The sequence below is a fragment of the Clytia hemisphaerica genome, unplaced genomic scaffold (genome assembly GCF_902728285.1).
Source record: "Clytia hemisphaerica strain Z4C2 unplaced genomic scaffold, Clytia hemisphaerica genome assembly, whole genome shotgun sequence".
Classification (NCBI taxonomy): domain Eukaryota; kingdom Metazoa; phylum Cnidaria; class Hydrozoa; order Leptothecata; family Clytiidae; genus Clytia; species Clytia hemisphaerica.
The window spans coordinates 688,908-707,986 of record NW_027103555.1 but is presented as its reverse complement, the minus strand read 5'-3'; the positions used below and the strand labels follow the sequence as shown (position 1 = coordinate 707,986).

Genomic DNA, 19,079 nt, shown 5'->3' with positions numbered 1-19,079 from the left:
ACAAAGATGCATAACTATAAACCCTGGAATGTGACGGAGCCTGATTTTCGAAAGAAAATGTTTTTGGGCAAATTTGGGCCAAAAAACAGCTAAAAAAACGGGTTTTTTGGACTTTGTGAAAAATTGGATTATTAATTTTTTCTTATTTTTTGCATGAAAGTATGCTAACATCATCGGTAAAAGATGGCTCAAGCAGATTTTTGCAAAAAAATTTTGTTGGCTTAAAAAACGCATGTTTATCTATAAGAATCACTATTAATAAACATACATCAATGTTCTTAGTCAAATTACTCAAATTTTTTATGAGATAGATGTTTTTTTTTGCTCATGAGGGTTTACTTTTGAAGAATATGTGTGTTTAGACATGAAATTTTGGATGCTTGGCGTGTTTTGATAGAAAAACTGGCCAAATTTGATATTTTTCTATAAGCACATTAGCAATTACTTAGGTATTAGCTTTTCTCGAGTTCTTTATGATTTTTTGCACAAAGATGCACATAACTATAAACCCTTGAATGTGACGGAGCTCGATTTTTGGATAAAAAAGTTTTGGGTAAATTTCAGCTAAAAAACGGCTAAAAAAAGGGTTTTTTGGACTATGTGAAATATTGGATCATTGTATTTTTCTGATTTTTTGCATGAAAGTCGGTAAAAGATGGCTCAGGCAGATTTTTGTAAAAAAAAGAATTTTTCAACTGAAAGAATATTTCAACAGCATGAAATTTTGGTTTCTAAATGTTTTTTTATAAGAAACAAACGACTAATTTTAATAGATCATCACTATTTGTGTTCTGAATGATTGTTTACAGTCATGCTGACGTAGATATCAATTATATGTGTTAAATGCATAACCAGGTAGGTCCATAAAAGTATCACTTGTCTTTGCCTAAAAATAGTGGTCAAATAGGAATAATCCTCTTTCAATCAGTGATTTAAGCTTTCATATTATTCCTTTCTCTAAAGAAGGGTGTCAGAATTAGATGAGGGATGTCGATATTAGACCAACTTACAGTAATGATTGGTGATTGAAGACTCACTCGCGACTCCAAATCATGGCATTTTCTTTGACCATTTTTGATCATTTTGATTAGCTGTTCATTCAATTACTTTCGATCATATTGAATACCTTCGATTGTGTCAAATATGTTTTTCTGTAGCAACGCGTCAGAATTTGAAACCGAGTTTATCTCGTCCAACAAAAATATGCAATTCACGTGAAAAAACCACTTTCGTTTTCTCCAACCAATCAAAATGCGCAATATGAGTTACTTTTGGAGGAAACCCAGAGGGAACACACTCAAATTGGCAGGGTAATTACTGAAGGTGATTCTTATGGCTGGCACTTCTTTTTGTGCTTTGGTTTTAGGTCAATGTTTTTGGTTTTTCTTAAAGATATCTATATGTAATCAATCGGTCATCAAAGAAATCAATGGTTATCAAATTAATCAATACACCTTTCCCGTAATTCGCAAAACAGTTGCATGCGCATTATTTCGATGCTCTCCAATGTTTGGTCTCTGTAGGTAGACAAACCCCGTTTTTGCCTGTATTTCCTTAGGGGAAGTTGGTTTTTTGGGCTTTTCTTAAACCTTAAGTTCCGTCAATCAAAATCTCCTCAAATTTTAGTATGTTCTTTCTATACATGATATTATATACCACCCTGAAAATTTTTTGCCAAAAAAAGATCACTATCAACAGTTAGAAGCTGAAAACCCACTTTCCCTAACCCCTCGCAGGCAAAAACGCATTGGTTTACCTCCCAAACAATTTTATACACAACGGTGGAGCGCACATTTTTTCAGGGAAGTTTTAATTACGGGAAGGGTGTATTGGTTATCGAAGTTATCGAAAGTAATCAATAGCAATCAAAGTACTTAAAACGGTTATTGAGTCTTCGATAGGTTGTTAAGAAAGTAATTGAATACGAGATTTTGGTACTCAAAATTCAATTGTTTAATTGATAAGTGGCCGTTCGATTGCTTGGAGCATTATCAATTACTTTGATAATCGAATTTATTGATTACCGTCTGGTATAGCACTGTACCGTCAACTGCTCTAACTTGGGACGATTGGTCAAAACATGGGATTGTTGATATCTGGCCTGTATTTTCACTTACTATTAAATCCCTTTGACAAATTTGTTTCGATAACTCCACCAAGTATATCAATCATACTTTCCGTCATAACATGTCACGATCACTTTCACTGATAGCGCGCCCTTTTTAACTTTTTTGTTTTCATTCAAAATGCCGATTAGATAATTAGAAAACGCCCGCCGCCTAACCGCCTATTGCCTGATGGGATTAACAAATAATGAGTGTGTAACTTGGAACACGAGTGACGTCAAATGCTCCATCGTTTTGCCACTAATTTGGTCTTCTTCGTTCCAGCCATTCACGTGTGTTCCACTACAGATTTTTTTCATATTTCGATTAAAAAACCTACTTGGTGCGAAAGAAAAATCGTGTATTTTTTAAATATGCCGTTCATTAACTCAAATCAAATGACTTTGGAGGTTCAGTGAGGCCAAATTGCCATCCCATGTTTTGTCAGATAGTCCCAAGTTAGAGCAGTTGACGGTATTATACCGTAATATAAGAAACAGCAAAGTCCGAATATAAACATCTTTCTGATTTTTTAGTAAAAATTCAAGAAAGAAAATGGAATTATACCGTAAGTTGGTCTAATGTCAACATCCCTCTTCTAATTCGGACACCCTTCTATAGAGATAGGAATAATACCGTAAGTTGGTCTAATATCGACATCCCTCTTCTAATTCTGACACCCTTCTTTAGAGTTAGGATTAATGTGAAGGTCAGAATCGCTGATGGAAACTTTTTTCTTTGCTTAGCGATCAGAGAGGAAAAAATCTTTTGTCTACCAGTGATCCTGACCTTCCTATTATTCCCATCTCTAATAAGGGTGTCGAAATTAGAGGAGGGATGTCGGCATTAGACCAAGTTGGGATAGGAAGGTCAGGATCACTTGTTTATAGACAAAAGATGTTTTCCTCTCTAAGCGCTAAGCAAACAAAAATAGTTTCCATCAGCAATTCTGACTTTCCAGTTATTCCTGAGATGGCGTAACATCTTGGATCAACTCACAACTGTTTTTGTGTCTAAAAATATTGCGCACTTTGTATGATCTATCTAGGAGAGTTCACAGTGGTCTAGGAATGATTCTTTAAAATCTATTACTATTATAAAGATTTTAATTTATATAAATTTTGTTCGGCTTTGAGCTTTTCAAAAATTTCAAGTGGGATATTTGTACAAAATAAAATGAAATTCTTCAAACAAAATAATGATCATTAGATTTTATTAGCTCTGTAGCTAGCATTTCTTGCTATACTTTAACATAATAACAAGCTTTATTGCACAAAGTTAATGTGTCCACAGAAAAATTACAGTTCAGTGTGCATAACAACGTTTCTTAATTTAAGTTTTAGTTTTAAAATTAAAAATGAGTAAAAGAGAAGATATTGCTGCATTACAGTTTGAGTTGACAAAAATCAATGATGAACTTAACTCTATCAACGATCAAATGAAAAATCTATTAGTACGTCAAGAAGAATTGCGTCACAGAAAAAAGAAATTATCAAAGGAGTTACTTGATTCGGAGAAAACTCAGCAAAATGACATTCTCAAATTCCAATGGGATTCTGACAATTTTGAATGGAGCGAATCTATGAAAACTACAATGAAAGAGAAATTTAAGATAGAGAATTTTCGACCACTACAAAAACAGACAATGAATGTAACAATGTCAAATTATGACTGTATGTTGATTATGCCCACTGGTGGAGGAAAAAGTCTGTGTTTTCAACTACCTGCTGTAGTATCCAATGGCTTCACTTTGGTAAGTTGAAAACATTCTTTTTCCAGTGTTGCAACCTTTCCAACTGTAGATGGAGATCTGTCCAGTTGAGATACAAATATATAATTTCTGTCTTGCTTTTAAAAGTTTTTTTGATTGTCCATAGTCATAAAACCTAGTTGCAATCTATCTTTCCTTCTGTTTTTTTTTAAGGAAATAACCATTATTTTATGTTATGATGTATGATATTGTTTAACAGTGCCTGATTTTTAAAAACAGATTACATAAAAAAAAAAACACAAAAAGAAAGTATGCTCTATCTTTGATTTAGCTTTTGTTTTCTTACTAGTAATTTTGGAAAGTTAATCAAAAAATTTAGTTAATTTTATGTAGAAATTCTTCCTTTATCCTTTAAAGATTCTTAACCCTTAATAAAAAGCCTATATGCAGCTTTGCTCAATCTTTCTGAAATATTTTTTTCCAGGTCATCTCACCTCTCATTTCTTTGATGGAAGATCAATTGATGGCTTTGGATAGACTTGGCATCAATGCAGCTCTTCTCTCCTCCTCCATCCCTACTAAAGATGTTACCATCATCCAGAACTTGCTGGTTGACAAAGAATGCCCATACAAACTGGTGTATGTCACTCCTGAGAGAATAGCAAAAAGCAAAAGGTTCATGGCTAAATTGGAAAAAGCATATGCAGGTATGAAAAGAAATTTCAGTGGTTTGCTAATACTTTTTTCAAGCTTCTTCCTCTATCAAATACATAGTTAATAGTATTTGATAGTATAATAATAGTTTTGTGAAACTTTTGAAAAAAAATTGATTTAAAATGTGTGGTACTGTATGTGTGGTACACAATTCTCTTTAATTTGATGAAACTTTACTTCCCTTCTTTTGGTCTTTCTTCTGTGTTACCGGGTGACTCAGAAATAAGTTATATACCGGGTGGCCCAGAAAAAGTAATATACCGGGTTACCCAGAATGCAGAAAAAAGTATAAGGGTTTGATGAATAACACTTTGTCCGATATAATGTGAACCTTAAATGGATTCTTTCAACATTGTAAAGAGGAAAGGCAAACTTAAAATCTGGTATATGACTTTTAAAATTCGGTTCAGTGGTTCTACGCTTTTGAAGTCAAAATTTACTTTTAAAAAGTCCAAAAACACGTCAAAAAAGGGTCATTAGGGAGGTTAAGCAAGAAGCTATCTATTACGTACGGAATCTATTACGTGAGTTTTTAGACTGGATCCAAGGCGTTTTAGCCTGATTCCTAAAGCTTCACGGCATAGGAGGAGGTTAAGCAAAAAAGGCGATCTATTACGTATGACGTAATGTTTATTTTTCCGTATCTCACATTCGGCCCCAACTTCTAAAATTTTCTTCTTTTTTTCTTTTCCAGTTTTCTTGTTAGTGGCTTGGTCTATAAAATCCCCTTACTTTCAATTTTAATCTACTTAGTTTTTTCCCAAGACAAATGTTTTTCACAAAAATTAAATCCAGACAATTATATAGTCAGAGTATTCTATTACTTTTACTATTATTATCATTTCAATGATAATATAATATCATGACTTAACATTTCAAAAAAATATATTTCATAACTTAATTCCTAGTTTACATAGGTCCCAATCAAAAATCACTGCTTTATTTATAAACAAAAAAAATAATCTGTAAGAGCATAGTGTACAGCTATGTCTTCCTTGGGGGGGGGACCAATTCCTTATTTAGCTGAATTTCTATGAATGCTTCACCATTACCAATAAAAACACCCTTATAAAAAAGTGTTGTGTTTCATATCTGACAGGTGTTACTTCTTCTGCTTCTTTGCATTCCAAGGTACCGATATCACCTTTTTAGGAAGGAAGATGTCTCTTAGAATCAAACCAAACTTTCTTGAACGCTATAATGTAGAAAAAAAGTTGAAGAATGACCAGTTAGTTAAAATTTTTCAGCGAAGGATTGAGAACTCAAAGCAGTAGCAATAGTCCAGAAGCTTTATATAACTTTGGGGAACGGTTTGAAGTCCAGCGGTTGTGTGTGACATCAAGTTTTTAGCAGGCTGATTTGTATACGTACAATTTATAGTTGATGATGAAGAGCAGAAATTGGATCTCGTTGCTTACCAGCATTTGAAATTGGAAAAAAATAAACATTTCTTCTGTTATGCTTTGGCAGGTGGAGGGGTAAAATTTTTTGAGCTTGGCAGAGCAGTCTTTTTCTCGTGTTTGTTGCTTTGCTTTGACATATTATAACTTTGGCTTCTTCGCACTTGATGGTGGCACCACAGAAACACTGAAAAACATGAAAAGGAAATATGGTTACATGATGTTCATTGTAATGCTTACTCTGGATGTATTTGGACTTTCAGAGCATATAAAAAGCAAGATAAAAAAGAGAAGAAAAACAAAAGAACCAGAAAGACACTTCTGTTTGTTTTGGTTTGATAAAAAAGTTAGCAAAGATTATTTTGTTACACTTACATCTTGACCTTCTTTTGTGCAATAAATCTTTTCACTTTGTTTGTATGCATCATAGTTCCATAGATGAGATTCAAAAAATTTCTTCTGTTTTTAGTTTTCTCAGCTCAAACTTGTCAGAAATAAAAAAAAAATTACCAAAGTTTCTTTTCTGTTTACATTTTTTCGGGTGATTTTTGATCCTAAACGATTCAGCCCAATCTCCGTAAGGTAAATTTCCCGCGGATCACGTAATAGATTCCGTACGTAATAGATAGCTTCTTGCTTAACCTCGCTATTATCCTTTTTCTTTCCAATGAAAAAGATTCGATTCTTTGAAAAGTCATGAAACTTAAGAGATTTACTTATAAAGAGGGCAACTTCTTTCTGACATAACCTTTTTCTCAACTTCAGTTGAGCTAGAATCTGAAAATGTGTCTGTCTGTCTGTCTGTCCGAAAACTTTGGGGCAGGCTGGAGACTTCAAAAATGATCGGATTTGGCTGAAATTTGGCACACTTGTTCCTTGGGTGAATATCTGGGGGTGTTTTTTTCATTTTTTGAAAATTTTCATTTTTAAGGGCGTGGTCACGAGTTTTCGCCAAAACGAGGCTAAAACTTTGGGGCAGGCTGGAGACGTCAAAAATGGTCGGATTTGGCTGAAAATTAGCACACTTGTTCCTTGGGTGAATATCTGGGGGTGTTTTTTTTATTTTTTGAAAATTTTCATTTTTAAGGGCGTGGTCACGAGTTTTCGCCAAAACGAGGTTAAAACTTTTAGGCAGGCTAGAGACTTCAAGGGCGAATCCCTGTGGGTGGTTTTCATTATTTTAAAATTTCCATTTTAAGGGGGTGGTCATGAGTTTTTAGTTGAAATTGGTTACAATTTTACAATTGAGCCTACGAATGATTTAAAAACACTGAAGTTGAGCCCAGTGCGGTTAGCACTTTCGACAGTTTATTAAGTGACTCCCTTTCTTATCTACCCTCTTTATTACTACATGTAGCTTTAAACATGCTTCCTTTCAGTTGGTAACGTTAGTCGTATAGTTATTGATGAGGTGCACTGTGCAAGTCATTGGGGCCATGATTTTCGACCTGATTACAAAGTACTGGGTATATTAAAACGACAATTCCCGAAACTCCCCATCCTCGGGTTGACTGCCACCGCAACGAAGAAAGTTCTTGATGATGTTAAGGAGATGTTGAATTTAGATCGCACTTGTATGGTCTTTCGTGCTTCCTTCAATCGACCTAATCTTTTCTATGAGGTGAGTTACTGAATTGAAAATATAAACCACAAGGTTTTATACTGTTCAGATATCAGTTACTCAATTGGCAAAGACTTTTCTGCAGAATCTTAGTTTTGTCGACCTCTTTCTTAGGCAAATTTTCTTTTTATAAGAAATAACGCCGAAACGTGTTGTCTTATTTTATCGCCCATGAGAAGTCAGCTAAAAGCAGGGTAATAAAGTTTATTGTGTAAGCAGGAAGGCTGTGAGAGGTTCATCTGTAACCAGTAATTTCCCCGTCTTATTGATCCAGGTACACCAAACTTGTTTGGATTCAAAGGATCTTATCAAGGAAGTTTCAAATGTCATCAAAAGAAGGTTCAAAGCAATGTCAGGTATATTTGGCAGAATCACCATATTTATTGATTCGTAAATTGTATAGGAATCTTCAGTTTTCACTCTTAAGTCAATTCTCGGGACTAAAAAAATAATTGTAAACTGATAAAGATCAGATTATTATTTTCAATTATTTTTAAAAAAATGAAAATTAAATAAAGGATATTTTTCTTCAGTTTGATATCTACATTCCATTGTGTCAAATTTTTGAACTGTTCTTTGGTATATAAAAGGGGTGAATTATTTAGCTTTACTTTACTTGAATTGAAAATAATTTTCAACTTTGATATACGAGAAACATTTGCATGACTGATGTTTATGATACATACTATACGAAGTTTCCTGTGCTCAGAATATCTTAGCTTGATGAATGTTTTTGGTCTTGCTTCAATTCTTTATTGGATTAAATTGTTATTTGGTTATGGATTTTTCTAAACTTATTATGTTTCTCTTTGATCAGGAATCATTTACTGTTTCTCACGCAAAGACAGTGAAGAAGTAGCACATGGACTGAAAGAGCGTGGTATAACAGCTCATTGTTATCATGCAGATCTGGACCCTAAACTAAAGTCGTACATCCATCAACAGTGGACCAATGGGGAAATACAGGTAAAGTGCTCGAATTCCATCATCCCCATGGTTTTGTTGAATCTTATTTAAATATCAGAGATTGAGTTTCTCACTTTCACTCCTTGAATTCTTTGCCTTTTTCTAAACTTCAGTAAAGTCTGTTTGAGGGCATATATCAAATCTTTTGGCAGCCTTCAAAAGTGGTTGATTTAGGCTAGAATTCCGCACAATCGTTCTTTTGGGTATTTTTTTCGAGCCTGAAAAGGTGTTTTCACTGCTACTACAATTGGTCCCCGAAAAAGTTTTAAAAGATACTGCAGTTTCGCCCAGTGCGGTGGGTACGCTTAAAAGTAAAGTTTTAGCGCTAATTTAATCTAAGCTGGTAGGTGTATGGAACTAATTGAATCTCTGCTTCTCCCATCACTGACAGCCTGGTATGTCACAAAAATAATGTTGGAATAATAGAAATAAAGGTTCTCTAATGTACTTTAATTCCCTAGATTTAGGATTTAATTGTATTGATATTTTCCTCTTTTTACAGGTAGTTGTAGCCACCATTGCGTTCGGTATGGGCATCGATAAACCGAACGTTCGATTTGTCATTCATTTCTCCATCAGTAAATCAATTGAAAATTATTACCAAGAAAGTGGCCGCGCGGGCCGCGATGACCAGAAAGCTTGGTGTATACTATACTTTCGATTTCAAGACATCTTTCGACAGAGCTCTATGGTTTTCACTGGTAAGCTTTTATACCCCCCCCCCCCCCTCGCCTTTGTCCGTATATTCTTTTCATGATGCAAAGCTGTGTGATATTTGGCTATATTTTTGTGTTGCGAACAAATGGAGATTTGATCAGAAAAATGCAAAACCAGTTTATTTCGGGACGAACAAAGGAGAGTTTAGTTTTGAGAACCTCCAAATTTACATAGTTTCGTAGGATTTGAGATTCCTTACTGGTGATTCACGTTAAATGTTTTGCCCCTCATCATTTTACAGAGAAAATGGGACTTCATAACTTGTACTTGATGATCAACTACTGTCTGAACAAGACCACCTGTCGTCGCAAACAAATTGGTCTTTTTTTCTCTGAAAACTGGGAAGCGAATCAGTGCAAAGAAACTTGTGATGTTTGTTTTGAAAAAGCTGGTAAGTCTCTTGAATCACCAACTCAAGAATAAAATGTAGATTAATTGATCTTCTTCTTTTGCAACTCAGATCTTTTATAAATGATAAACGCAATTTTCAGATTCAAAAGGTCTAATCAATACAATATGCACAGGAATTACATTTTATAGTACCTAGTAGATATTTGTGTACAGTCAAAATTTGAATAATTTGTACTTTAATCTTTCTTCTCGTTTCAGAAACGAAAGACTTGATACTGAACAAGGATGCGCTCAATTTATTGGATATCTTAGAAAATGCGAAATACAAACAAGAAAGGCTAACTCCACTAAAGGTAACACTTTATTAAATTACCAGCAACTGAATATCCCTTCAAATACGCTACTTGTATTCTATACTTTACCTTGGAATATGGGCTATTCTAGAAATAGTCTGTAACCTCTATATTGAGGCGGTCTGACGTCCTAGATAAAAAAACAGGGGGTCCCACTTTTCGGATGTGATAATCCAGGGTGGTCACTAAAATAAGGTCGAAAATCTAGGGTGGTTGAAAAATGAGGACAAAAATCCTAGGGGTCCTGAAAAATTGAAAAAAGAGTCCCGAAAAAGACCTCCCCAACATAGGTGGTACAAGTTTTTTTCTGGGTTACCCAAATAGTCGTAAGTTTTAGAAAAAAATTTTGTGGTCATTTCATTGTTAATCATTGCATTATTTTCAGTTAGTAGAACTTTGGCTTGGAAAAGGTAAAGTTTCACTACGCAAAAAGCAGGCGAGCTACCCAAAAGAAATTTGCGAGTTGATCGTGGCGAAGTTGATAGCGGAACAGATCCTGACGGAAGATTTCCATTTCACACCGTACAATACCATCACTTACATTTTGCCGGGTCCGAGAAAACATTTGGTCACCACGTTGAAAAAGCGGGGAGGAGATATTATCTTTCCGATACCGTGTAACAGTCAAATGGTGAGTATAAAAAGTACTTCGGTTCTCCCTTTGTTGTTGGAAATTATCAGGGTTATTATTATTTTTTTTAATTATCAATTTTCGCTTAATAGCAGATTCGAATTTGAAGCACAGTAAAAAATCAGCCAAATTTAGGAAATAACTTTTAAGAGTGAAATTATCGAATTTTTCAAATTTTGTTAACTCACTTTCTTTACTCACTTACAACGCATTTTTGGAAGGCTGAAAAACTTATCCTTGAGGGCGCGGTCCGTACGGCTGGTTTTCTTCGGGCATGGGATGGAATAAAATCACCGTTGTTACTTTAGTTTTCATGTTAACACTGGCGGATTTAAGACAATAGAGCAATTACGTCAGAAACATGTGAAGGAAATTACAATTACAAATCTATTCATCTAATATGTTCGTCTGGGTCTATGGTTTTAAGTTTTTCTTTATTGCGCTACGTACAACGACAAAATACCGTAAATTTGTTTTAATATCTCACAGGGAAAAGACGGATGCAAGAAAGAAGATGATGAATCAACCAATCAGAGCACTAGAAAGCGTGTTTTAAGTGAAAGTGATGACGAAAACGTGAAAGTTAAAATGGAAGAGGAATTTAAGGACTTAACATCACCAGTCACTTCTTCACTGAAGAAACAGAAAACGAACGCCATTATTATCGATTCGGACGATAATGATGAGGATGATTTTGTTTTATAAACTTATAAACTGTATTTATCCTTATAATGGAGTCAACGTAAGCATTAGTCTATTCATGCGAAGGGATCTTGTACCAATAGGTTGGAACAGAATGGTTTTGTTTTTTTGTATTCACAGATTATTTAAAGGTACTATTTTTTAATCTTTTGTACATTTTGTAAATAGAGATATTATATTGAGGCTCGGAAAACACGAGTTAAAAAACACGAGTTAAAAAACACGAGTTACGTTAAATGTGACGTCATCAATGGGAAATTATGACGTCACAAGTAGATCATTTAACTCGTCAATTTATGGTGCGCCTTAAACTGACGAGTTAATTAACTCGTCAATTTATGGTGCACCATAATCTTACGAGTTAATTAACTCGTCAATTTATGGTGCACCTTAAACTGACGAGTTAATTAACTCGTCAATTAATGGTGCACCTTAAATCATAGAGGTATAAAGAAAACAGGAGTTGAATGTGTCGGTAATTGGTCGTTAAAGTCTTTTGATTTCTTTTATAAAATGTATCAAAAGAAATTCTAAGCTCGCCCGATGAAATAAGACTTTTTAGTAGAACTCAAGTTTGCTCTGAACATTCTAATAATCAGTATTGAAGATTCTAGCCTTTTAATATACGAAAATTAGATAAAACTTCGTCCACGAAACAAATTTATGTTCCATTTCGCTATCCGTTCAATTTTGTTTTGAAAAGATATTTTCTCAAGCCAGAAAATGAAAAGTTCTTTATAAGCACACACGATTTCAGACTCAATTTGTAGACATAAAGTCGCTGGAGAATTTTGGAGGAAAGTATCAAGCAATAGAGTTCACCTGAAAGAAAACATTGATCGAAAAATCTTATCATTTGATGAAGGATTGCCAAGTTTACAGGCCTTTTTTTAGTCCAAATATTTTCTTACACTGATGTCAGAAACAATGAATCTCGTCTCATCTAATTTCTAAAGCTTAAATGAGCCAATAAGATTTAACCTATGGATAAAAGAGCTCATTAAAAATGCACGATATATGAGATTATGAGCATGCATACATCGTAACTTTTTTAATCGTAGGGCGAGCTTGGTTACAATAGCATACTTCTCCTGTCTTTCTTTATACCTCCATGCTTAAATTCACGAGTTAAATTTTCATGAAACCAAGTTGGTCAAAAATTCTAAAATTCAAATGATGATGCTTTTCTCTTCCATGCTTTTTCATTTCCAAAATAGTACCCAGGACCCTAATTTTACATTTTAAAGATTTTTCTTCGAAGCCTGGAATCTAAAGCCATGTGTCCACTCCGGATAATTTTCAACGGATCGGTACGGTTCGGAACGGTTTCTATTGTTCTGGGGATTATCTTCAACCCATTTGCTTCATATTTGTTTCACGTGAACGGTTCGAATGTTCACGTGTTTTTGGTCCAAACGGATCGAAAAAAAGTTGGATTTTTTCAACTTTTTTTGCGATCCGTGCCGGATCGAAACGGTTCTATTGATTTCAAACAATAGAACATCTGTAGAAGATTAAACTAATTAGATTTTCATTGTATAAATATTGTAAACAGAAAGAATCTGGTTCAGAAAATTTGAAGTGGATATTGCAAAACTGTCCGGATCGGTTTTCCAAAATATTCCGATCCAAACCGATCCGTTGAAAATTATCCGGAGTGGACACAAGGCTTAAGTCCTAGAATATCTTTCAATCAGGTAAAAATATATCTCTTTTATCACCAAGAAAATCAAATGGTATATTATTCATATTGTTTCCATTTGGTAGTTGATAAATAACACTTTCGTTTCAAATCCCGGAAACATATTTTGCAAACTGTTTTTTGTTTGATGAAAAATGTTGAAAATTCTCGATTGCGTAATGGAAATCGAAAAATAGAACTTTAACAAAGAGGTTACGATTCCTGAAAATAATTCTATTCATTGTCACTTTTAATAAATCTTTTTTTTTCATTTACTAACCGTTTTATGTCGTCATTTAAAAATATTCTTTTTTAGCAAAACATTTTAAAACTTTTTCGAACAATTATTTTCAAATTGTACTCGTAATGAACTTATTTTGCCTACTAATAATTTTCAATTCAATAATATATTGAATGTATGCCTATTTTAATCTGAATTTTAGAATTTTTGACCAACTTGGTTTCATGAAAATTTAACTCGTCAATTTAAGGTGCACCATAAATTGACGAGTTAATTAACTCGTAAGATTATGGTGCACCATAAATTAACGAGTTAAATGATCTACTTGTGATGTCATAATTTCCCATTGATGACGTCACATTTAACGTAACTCGTGTTTTTTGTAACTCGTGTTTTCCGAGCCTCTATTATATTGACCAAAAGTTGTGTTTTTTTATTCAGCGAAGAGAAAAACGAAAATTTTCCAACACAAATTTAAAAACGCTAGAAACTACATGTTTATACCGGAAAGTTGGAGCTTATTTGAGGTAATTAAGGAGCACCATAACTTGGTTTCTGCCCCCACCCCCTTAAAAAAAGGGGTGAGTGAAAAAATTGCCTTTTGAAAAAGGGGTGATTTTTGTAATTTTTTTAAAATAAGGGGGAGTTTTTATCAAGGGAACTAAAATTTGAAAATTGTTGATTGACTTGCAAATGTTGTCTTTGGTTTTATTGATAATTTTCTTTATCTAATATCTTCGCTTTTTTATTTTAAAGGGGGGGGGGGCGTTCTAACAAGGGGTACTGGTAATTTGTGTTCGATTTAAGGGGGGAGTTTTCTTTAATTGCAAAATTGCATTTTAAGGGGGGACTGAAAAAGTAGGCAGAAACCATGCATAAATTAAATATCCAATAGTTTTAGCTCCTTCTATCAGCGTGAATCAAAGATTTGATCCCTTCTTTACTTTCAAAGAATTTTTTGTTCATTTTGTTTATGTTTTTGTATCTATGTTTTTTAGCTCTAAAAAATAACGAAAAATCAAGAAAGTTGAATATTGGCGTTATTGGGTTATCAAGTGCTGTTTTCCCTTGGCGTTGGACAATACATCTCACTATTGTAAGTCTCTTGTTATTTTAACTACGTAAACTTACTAGAAGTATTCGGTTGAAGCTAAGTTATATTATTTTAGCCTTAAAATATGGTTAGGTCTACGCGCTTAGAATTCAACTATTGTTTTGCCTTGATTTTGATGAGAATTTATACTGAATCAAAACACACAGGCTACAAATAGAATTTTTGTGTACTTGTTCAGAAAAACGTCTTTGGAGCTGGTTTTTTGGGTCTGGATTCGCTTTCAATAAAAAACTATAGAAATTTAGTCTCTTTCTTCAATTTCATAATACATTTGCATAATTATATACAATCTTTCGTAATATACTCCTAATATAAGTTCGATTACGAATAAACAATTTTATGTACATAAAGAGTGAGGATGGTAGAGAATATTTTGGACCGTAGATGAAATCTCAAATAGAAAGTGGTCGAAACAAGTCGAAGCAAAGTTTCAAAAATATGAGCAAAACTTTAAATTGACGGGGTTGATACAAGAATCAATGAAAAGTCAATGAAACCCTAAAAACAAAAATAGAAACATTATTTCCCTTTTTTCATTTTTGAAACTTTTTTGACTGTTCTCCTAACGCAACTAGAACTTGATTTAAAATTTAAACGTGTCTGAATCGTGTCTCAATGGTGTATTTTAGATAGTACTTTCACATTGAGTCACTACCAAGTGTGTTTCTTTATTCTCCTCGGATTTACTTTCATCAAACTCGAATTGATATTTGGATGATTTGGACATGATACGTTCATAGAATCGTGTGAAATTATTGACGATGATGGGTATAGGAAGTGCTACGATGACCACTCCAGTGATTGCCAAAATTGAGGTGATAAATTGACCCTCTGAAAAATAAACAAATTGTAATGTTATGAGTAGCTTCTCAAACAGCTATATTTACAGTGTGTTCCAAAAAAAGCGGACAATTTTAAATAGTAAAATCATTAAAACTCATATCTAAACTTGGCTTAGAATAATTGAAATAAGATTATTCTGTTCAATCAATAGATATTCAATTCCCAAGATGATTGAAAAGGTTTTTGACATTGAAATATTGAGTATACGAGTCATAAAATTTGGCATAAATTACGAGGATTTTACTTTACATAAAAATTTGTCCGCTTTTTTTGGGACACACTGTATATCAATGTAATGTGTTCTGAATGTTGCTTTGTTATTTTGGTGAAACGTTTTGATTATTTTCTTTATTAATGTTTTTAAAACCTGTTTCTATTCTTAAAGATTCTATTTGTTTGATAGTGGAAGTACGTTCATACTATAGATTTATAAAGCTCGAAGGGCTAGATGTGCTTTAAGCCATCGCAGGCAAAAAAAAGTGAATATCGGAAAAAATATTGTTGCTATTTGTTTTCGAAAACCCGCGAAGCTTCAAATTGGTCAAGCGCTGAAACTCTATTGTAACGTCACGTGACTTAGGTAGGATTTCTTACCTAACCTCGGCACACTTTTCAGCAAAAGTACGCTATCTAGCCCTTCGGGCTTTATAAATCTATGGTTCATAACCTAGTCGAAGATCATCATTAGGTTTGTCTTACCTGGTGTGTACGGTACCATATCTCCATACCCGACCGTTGTTATGGTAACAATAACAATCCAAAAAGTGTGAGGTATGCTTTTAAATTTATTTTTCTCATCCAGATCATCATGTTCAAATTGATAAATAGCTGCTGCGAATAAAACCATTAAAATGATGATAAACATTAGAAGCAGCATTAGTTCACGTACACTGGTGCTTATCGTTAAAATGATAAGATAAATTGCTTTGGAGTAGCGTGACAGTTTAAAGACACGAAACACCCGTGCAACACGTAACACACGCAACATGGCCAACCCTACAACGTTCGAATCCTTATTCTCAGGCATCAGTATAGTTATATAGAACGGTACAATGGATACTAAATCAACCCAGTTCATTAGACTTTTCACGAATTTGAGTTTTTCAGGGCAAAGTATAAATCTGGCTGAAAGTTCTATTGTAAACCAAACTACACAGAATGCTTCGACATAGGAAAGATTATCAACAGCGTTTGGATGCATTGACGGTAAACTTTCGATACAGTATACTATAATTGAGATGAAGATAATAAAACTGGTTAACCCGGCAAAAATTTGTGCGGTCAAGTTGATATCTGGATACTCCAGCATGTTATAAAGAAAAAGGCGAAATCCGATTTCTTCACGTGTTCCTTGATTTGCGCATGATGTATCCGGTATGATAGCTTCACGCCGGTAAATATGATACGCTTTGTCTCCGAACCCGAAAAACTGTAGATCTTCAATGAACGCTTTGAAATCTACTTTTTCCGGTTGCTGTAAGAGTCCACATTGTAAATAAACTAAGATCGCTTCGAATGTGTGGGGATCTTTGTCGAAAAAGAATTCTTTATTTTCCTCATCATAATATTTCATAATACTGCTATATCCGAAAATCGAACCTTCTTTAGAGACTAATGTTCTTTGGTAACTTTCGAAAATCCGACCGGAGACGTTAATCCGAATCCGTTTACCACGTTCCCGAAACGGTTTTTGTTGATCTGCTGCTTTTAGTTCGTCTAGATCGTAACCGTCTGATTCAGACATTTCATCCTGAGGCTTAGGCGCCATGTTTTGGAGCTCTGTATCACCATAATGGTTTATAGATAGAGTGCTTCTTGTATATTGGAATTCGTTCACTAAGTACGCAACGTTTGACGTGGTCGCGTGCAGAGACGTTGACGTTAACATTATGCAGGTTATCACAACACCTTGCAAGTACTTTTAATTTTTGTTTTTACTTCATTCTCTATAAATAAAATACGTATAAGGAAAAATCCGTCAAATTTTACTATTAGAAAGTAGTCATGCTTTATCCAGTTCAGTAGGTAGGAGTAATTGAAGATGAAACTCTTGGGCAGGCAATGAAGTCGTCCTGAAACAAGTGACTTTACACAAACGCTGGATTGAAAGTAAAATCTAATGAAATATAATGCTGCGTGAAAACAAAGAAATTGCTAGATGCAATTCATCATTCCAAAAACACTAATTTTTCTTGCTATAGAAAGATTCAAGGGCTTAAAACTCAATGGGTACACTATGGTCATTCCAGTAGCGTAGTCAAGAGGGACGCAAAATTGGTGTACTCATGGTATTAAAAGATCATTATAATGGCATAAAAATCTGCTCTCCTTCATAAATTTTGCGTCCCTCTTGGCTACGCTACTGCATTCTACATTGCTTAGGTATCCAGATTCAAAGTGTCATATTTACAAACGAACAAGCTATATTCAACTGGTCATGTTTACGTCTCAAACCAAACAAGCTTAGCAAATACTTCCTACCTTTAAACTATTTTAAACGTTTTTAAAACACTTGATATATAACACAATCGATCCTTTACATTTTTATAGTCTGTTAAAAAGTTATAACAGATAAACGCTACAAATCTTCAAAAAATTGGATTAGTTAAAAAAATTCTCCACTCCTACTATCTCGCTCCCTTTTTTACTACTAAATGTTTATATACTTTCATTATGGAGTCATTCCTATAAATCCGAACTCACTCCATGTGAGGATAATTGTAAATTATATTTACCAAAACATGTAACATCTATGTTATATCCTCCAGTCTTGCTACCACTGTTCTTTCCCAAACCTATACTGTATTTCTAAGCATTTAACGAACTAAAGCCCAGCGATGTCTTTATGCATAACTTCCTTCACCCCGCCTTTCTTACTTAAAAATGCTTGTAAAAAAGGTAAAAAGTTTGAAATCCTTTATAAGGCTTCGCTGTGATTCTACATATTGCACAGTTCTTGCATTGCCTTCAAAGATTCAAATGTCAGTGTCAGATTATTCGTCTGTGTGTAAAAATCACCTGCTATGATAAGGGTCAGCCCCCTTCTTTTAGATCAAGTTCTAAAGCATGTTGTTAAGGCAATGATAGTTGATGCTATTTTCTAAAAAGCAATCCAATACCTACTATTGTATCCAGCTCATAACTGACGCAAAGTAAGGGCCTGGGTGCGAGTTTGTTCGTCTTCTTCCCTAGTTAAACAGTAAATCATTAATCGCATTTTGTCATATCAAATTTTGAAAGCGTTATGCTCACAAATGCTACAAATACAATCTACGTTTTATACATTATGGTCATTGTTCCATGTTTGAACCATGATCGGGCAGGGTGTTTGATCCCCAAGTGTTAAAAGTTATCTTACCAATTACGTTGATTTAAAGTTTCAAAGCCAGAGGCTAAGGATAGCAACTATACAGTAATATCACTATAATGAATACTAGCTGTTGATGTGTATTTTGAAAACTTTCACCTTAACTTTCAAAATCGATAAATTTAATACAGTACTACATCTCTATACAGTGTCTCACTATGAAAATTCAAACCAGAACTTGATTATTGCAAATTTCACTTACACAAATAATTCTATCGCATTTAAACTTTAGAATAAGGTATAAACTTGTGAATATCACCTCAAATGAAAGTGAGAAATAAAAGGTATCATCAAAATATGTGTTTTCAAAAATAGAAATCCTGCTATCTATCTAATGATGTCTTTGATTATATCTCAAAATTAAATTTTCAAACTCATGATTACTTCTTCGATTAATATGATCTTTCGTCTACACGTTTTTTATAAGAACATCCAAAGTTTTTGAAGTCTTCGGATGCTCTTAAATTTTTGAGCTTTAAGCCTAAAAATGTTCTGAACATGTTCTTATTTTGACCATTTTGTGAGTATTTTTGACCATTTTCCTAAGAAAAAGGATGTTTTA

At 33.9% G+C, this 19,079-nt stretch overlaps 2 protein-coding genes across 2 annotated transcripts; one reads left to right on the top strand and one right to left on the bottom strand.

The window, feature by feature from the left end:
* Positions 1-3,437: 3,437 nt before the first annotated feature.
* Positions 3,438-11,750, top strand: LOC136800462 (ATP-dependent DNA helicase Q1-like). The gene is made up of 10 exons (XM_067057118.1): positions 3,438-3,858; positions 4,301-4,523; positions 7,310-7,551; positions 7,826-7,907; positions 8,369-8,517; positions 9,020-9,218; positions 9,476-9,625; positions 9,844-9,938; positions 10,324-10,569; positions 11,059-11,750. Exons 1-10 carry the CDS (start codon positions 3,463-3,465, stop codon positions 11,272-11,274), a joined length of 1,998 nt encoding a protein of 665 aa, XP_066913219.1. The 5' UTR covers positions 3,438-3,462; the 3' UTR covers positions 11,275-11,750.
* Positions 11,751-14,535: 2,785 nt separating this feature from the next.
* LOC136800467 (potassium voltage-gated channel protein Shaker-like) lies at positions 14,536-17,098 on the bottom strand. The gene is made up of 2 exons (XM_067057126.1): positions 15,850-17,098; positions 14,536-15,138 (listed from the first exon to the last, which is right to left on the bottom strand). The coding sequence occupies exons 1-2, from the start codon at positions 17,036-17,038 to the stop codon at positions 14,933-14,935; spliced, it is 1,395 nt and encodes a 464-aa protein (XP_066913227.1). The 5' UTR covers positions 17,039-17,098; the 3' UTR covers positions 14,536-14,932.
* Between the last annotated feature and the right edge of the window lie 1,981 nt (positions 17,099-19,079).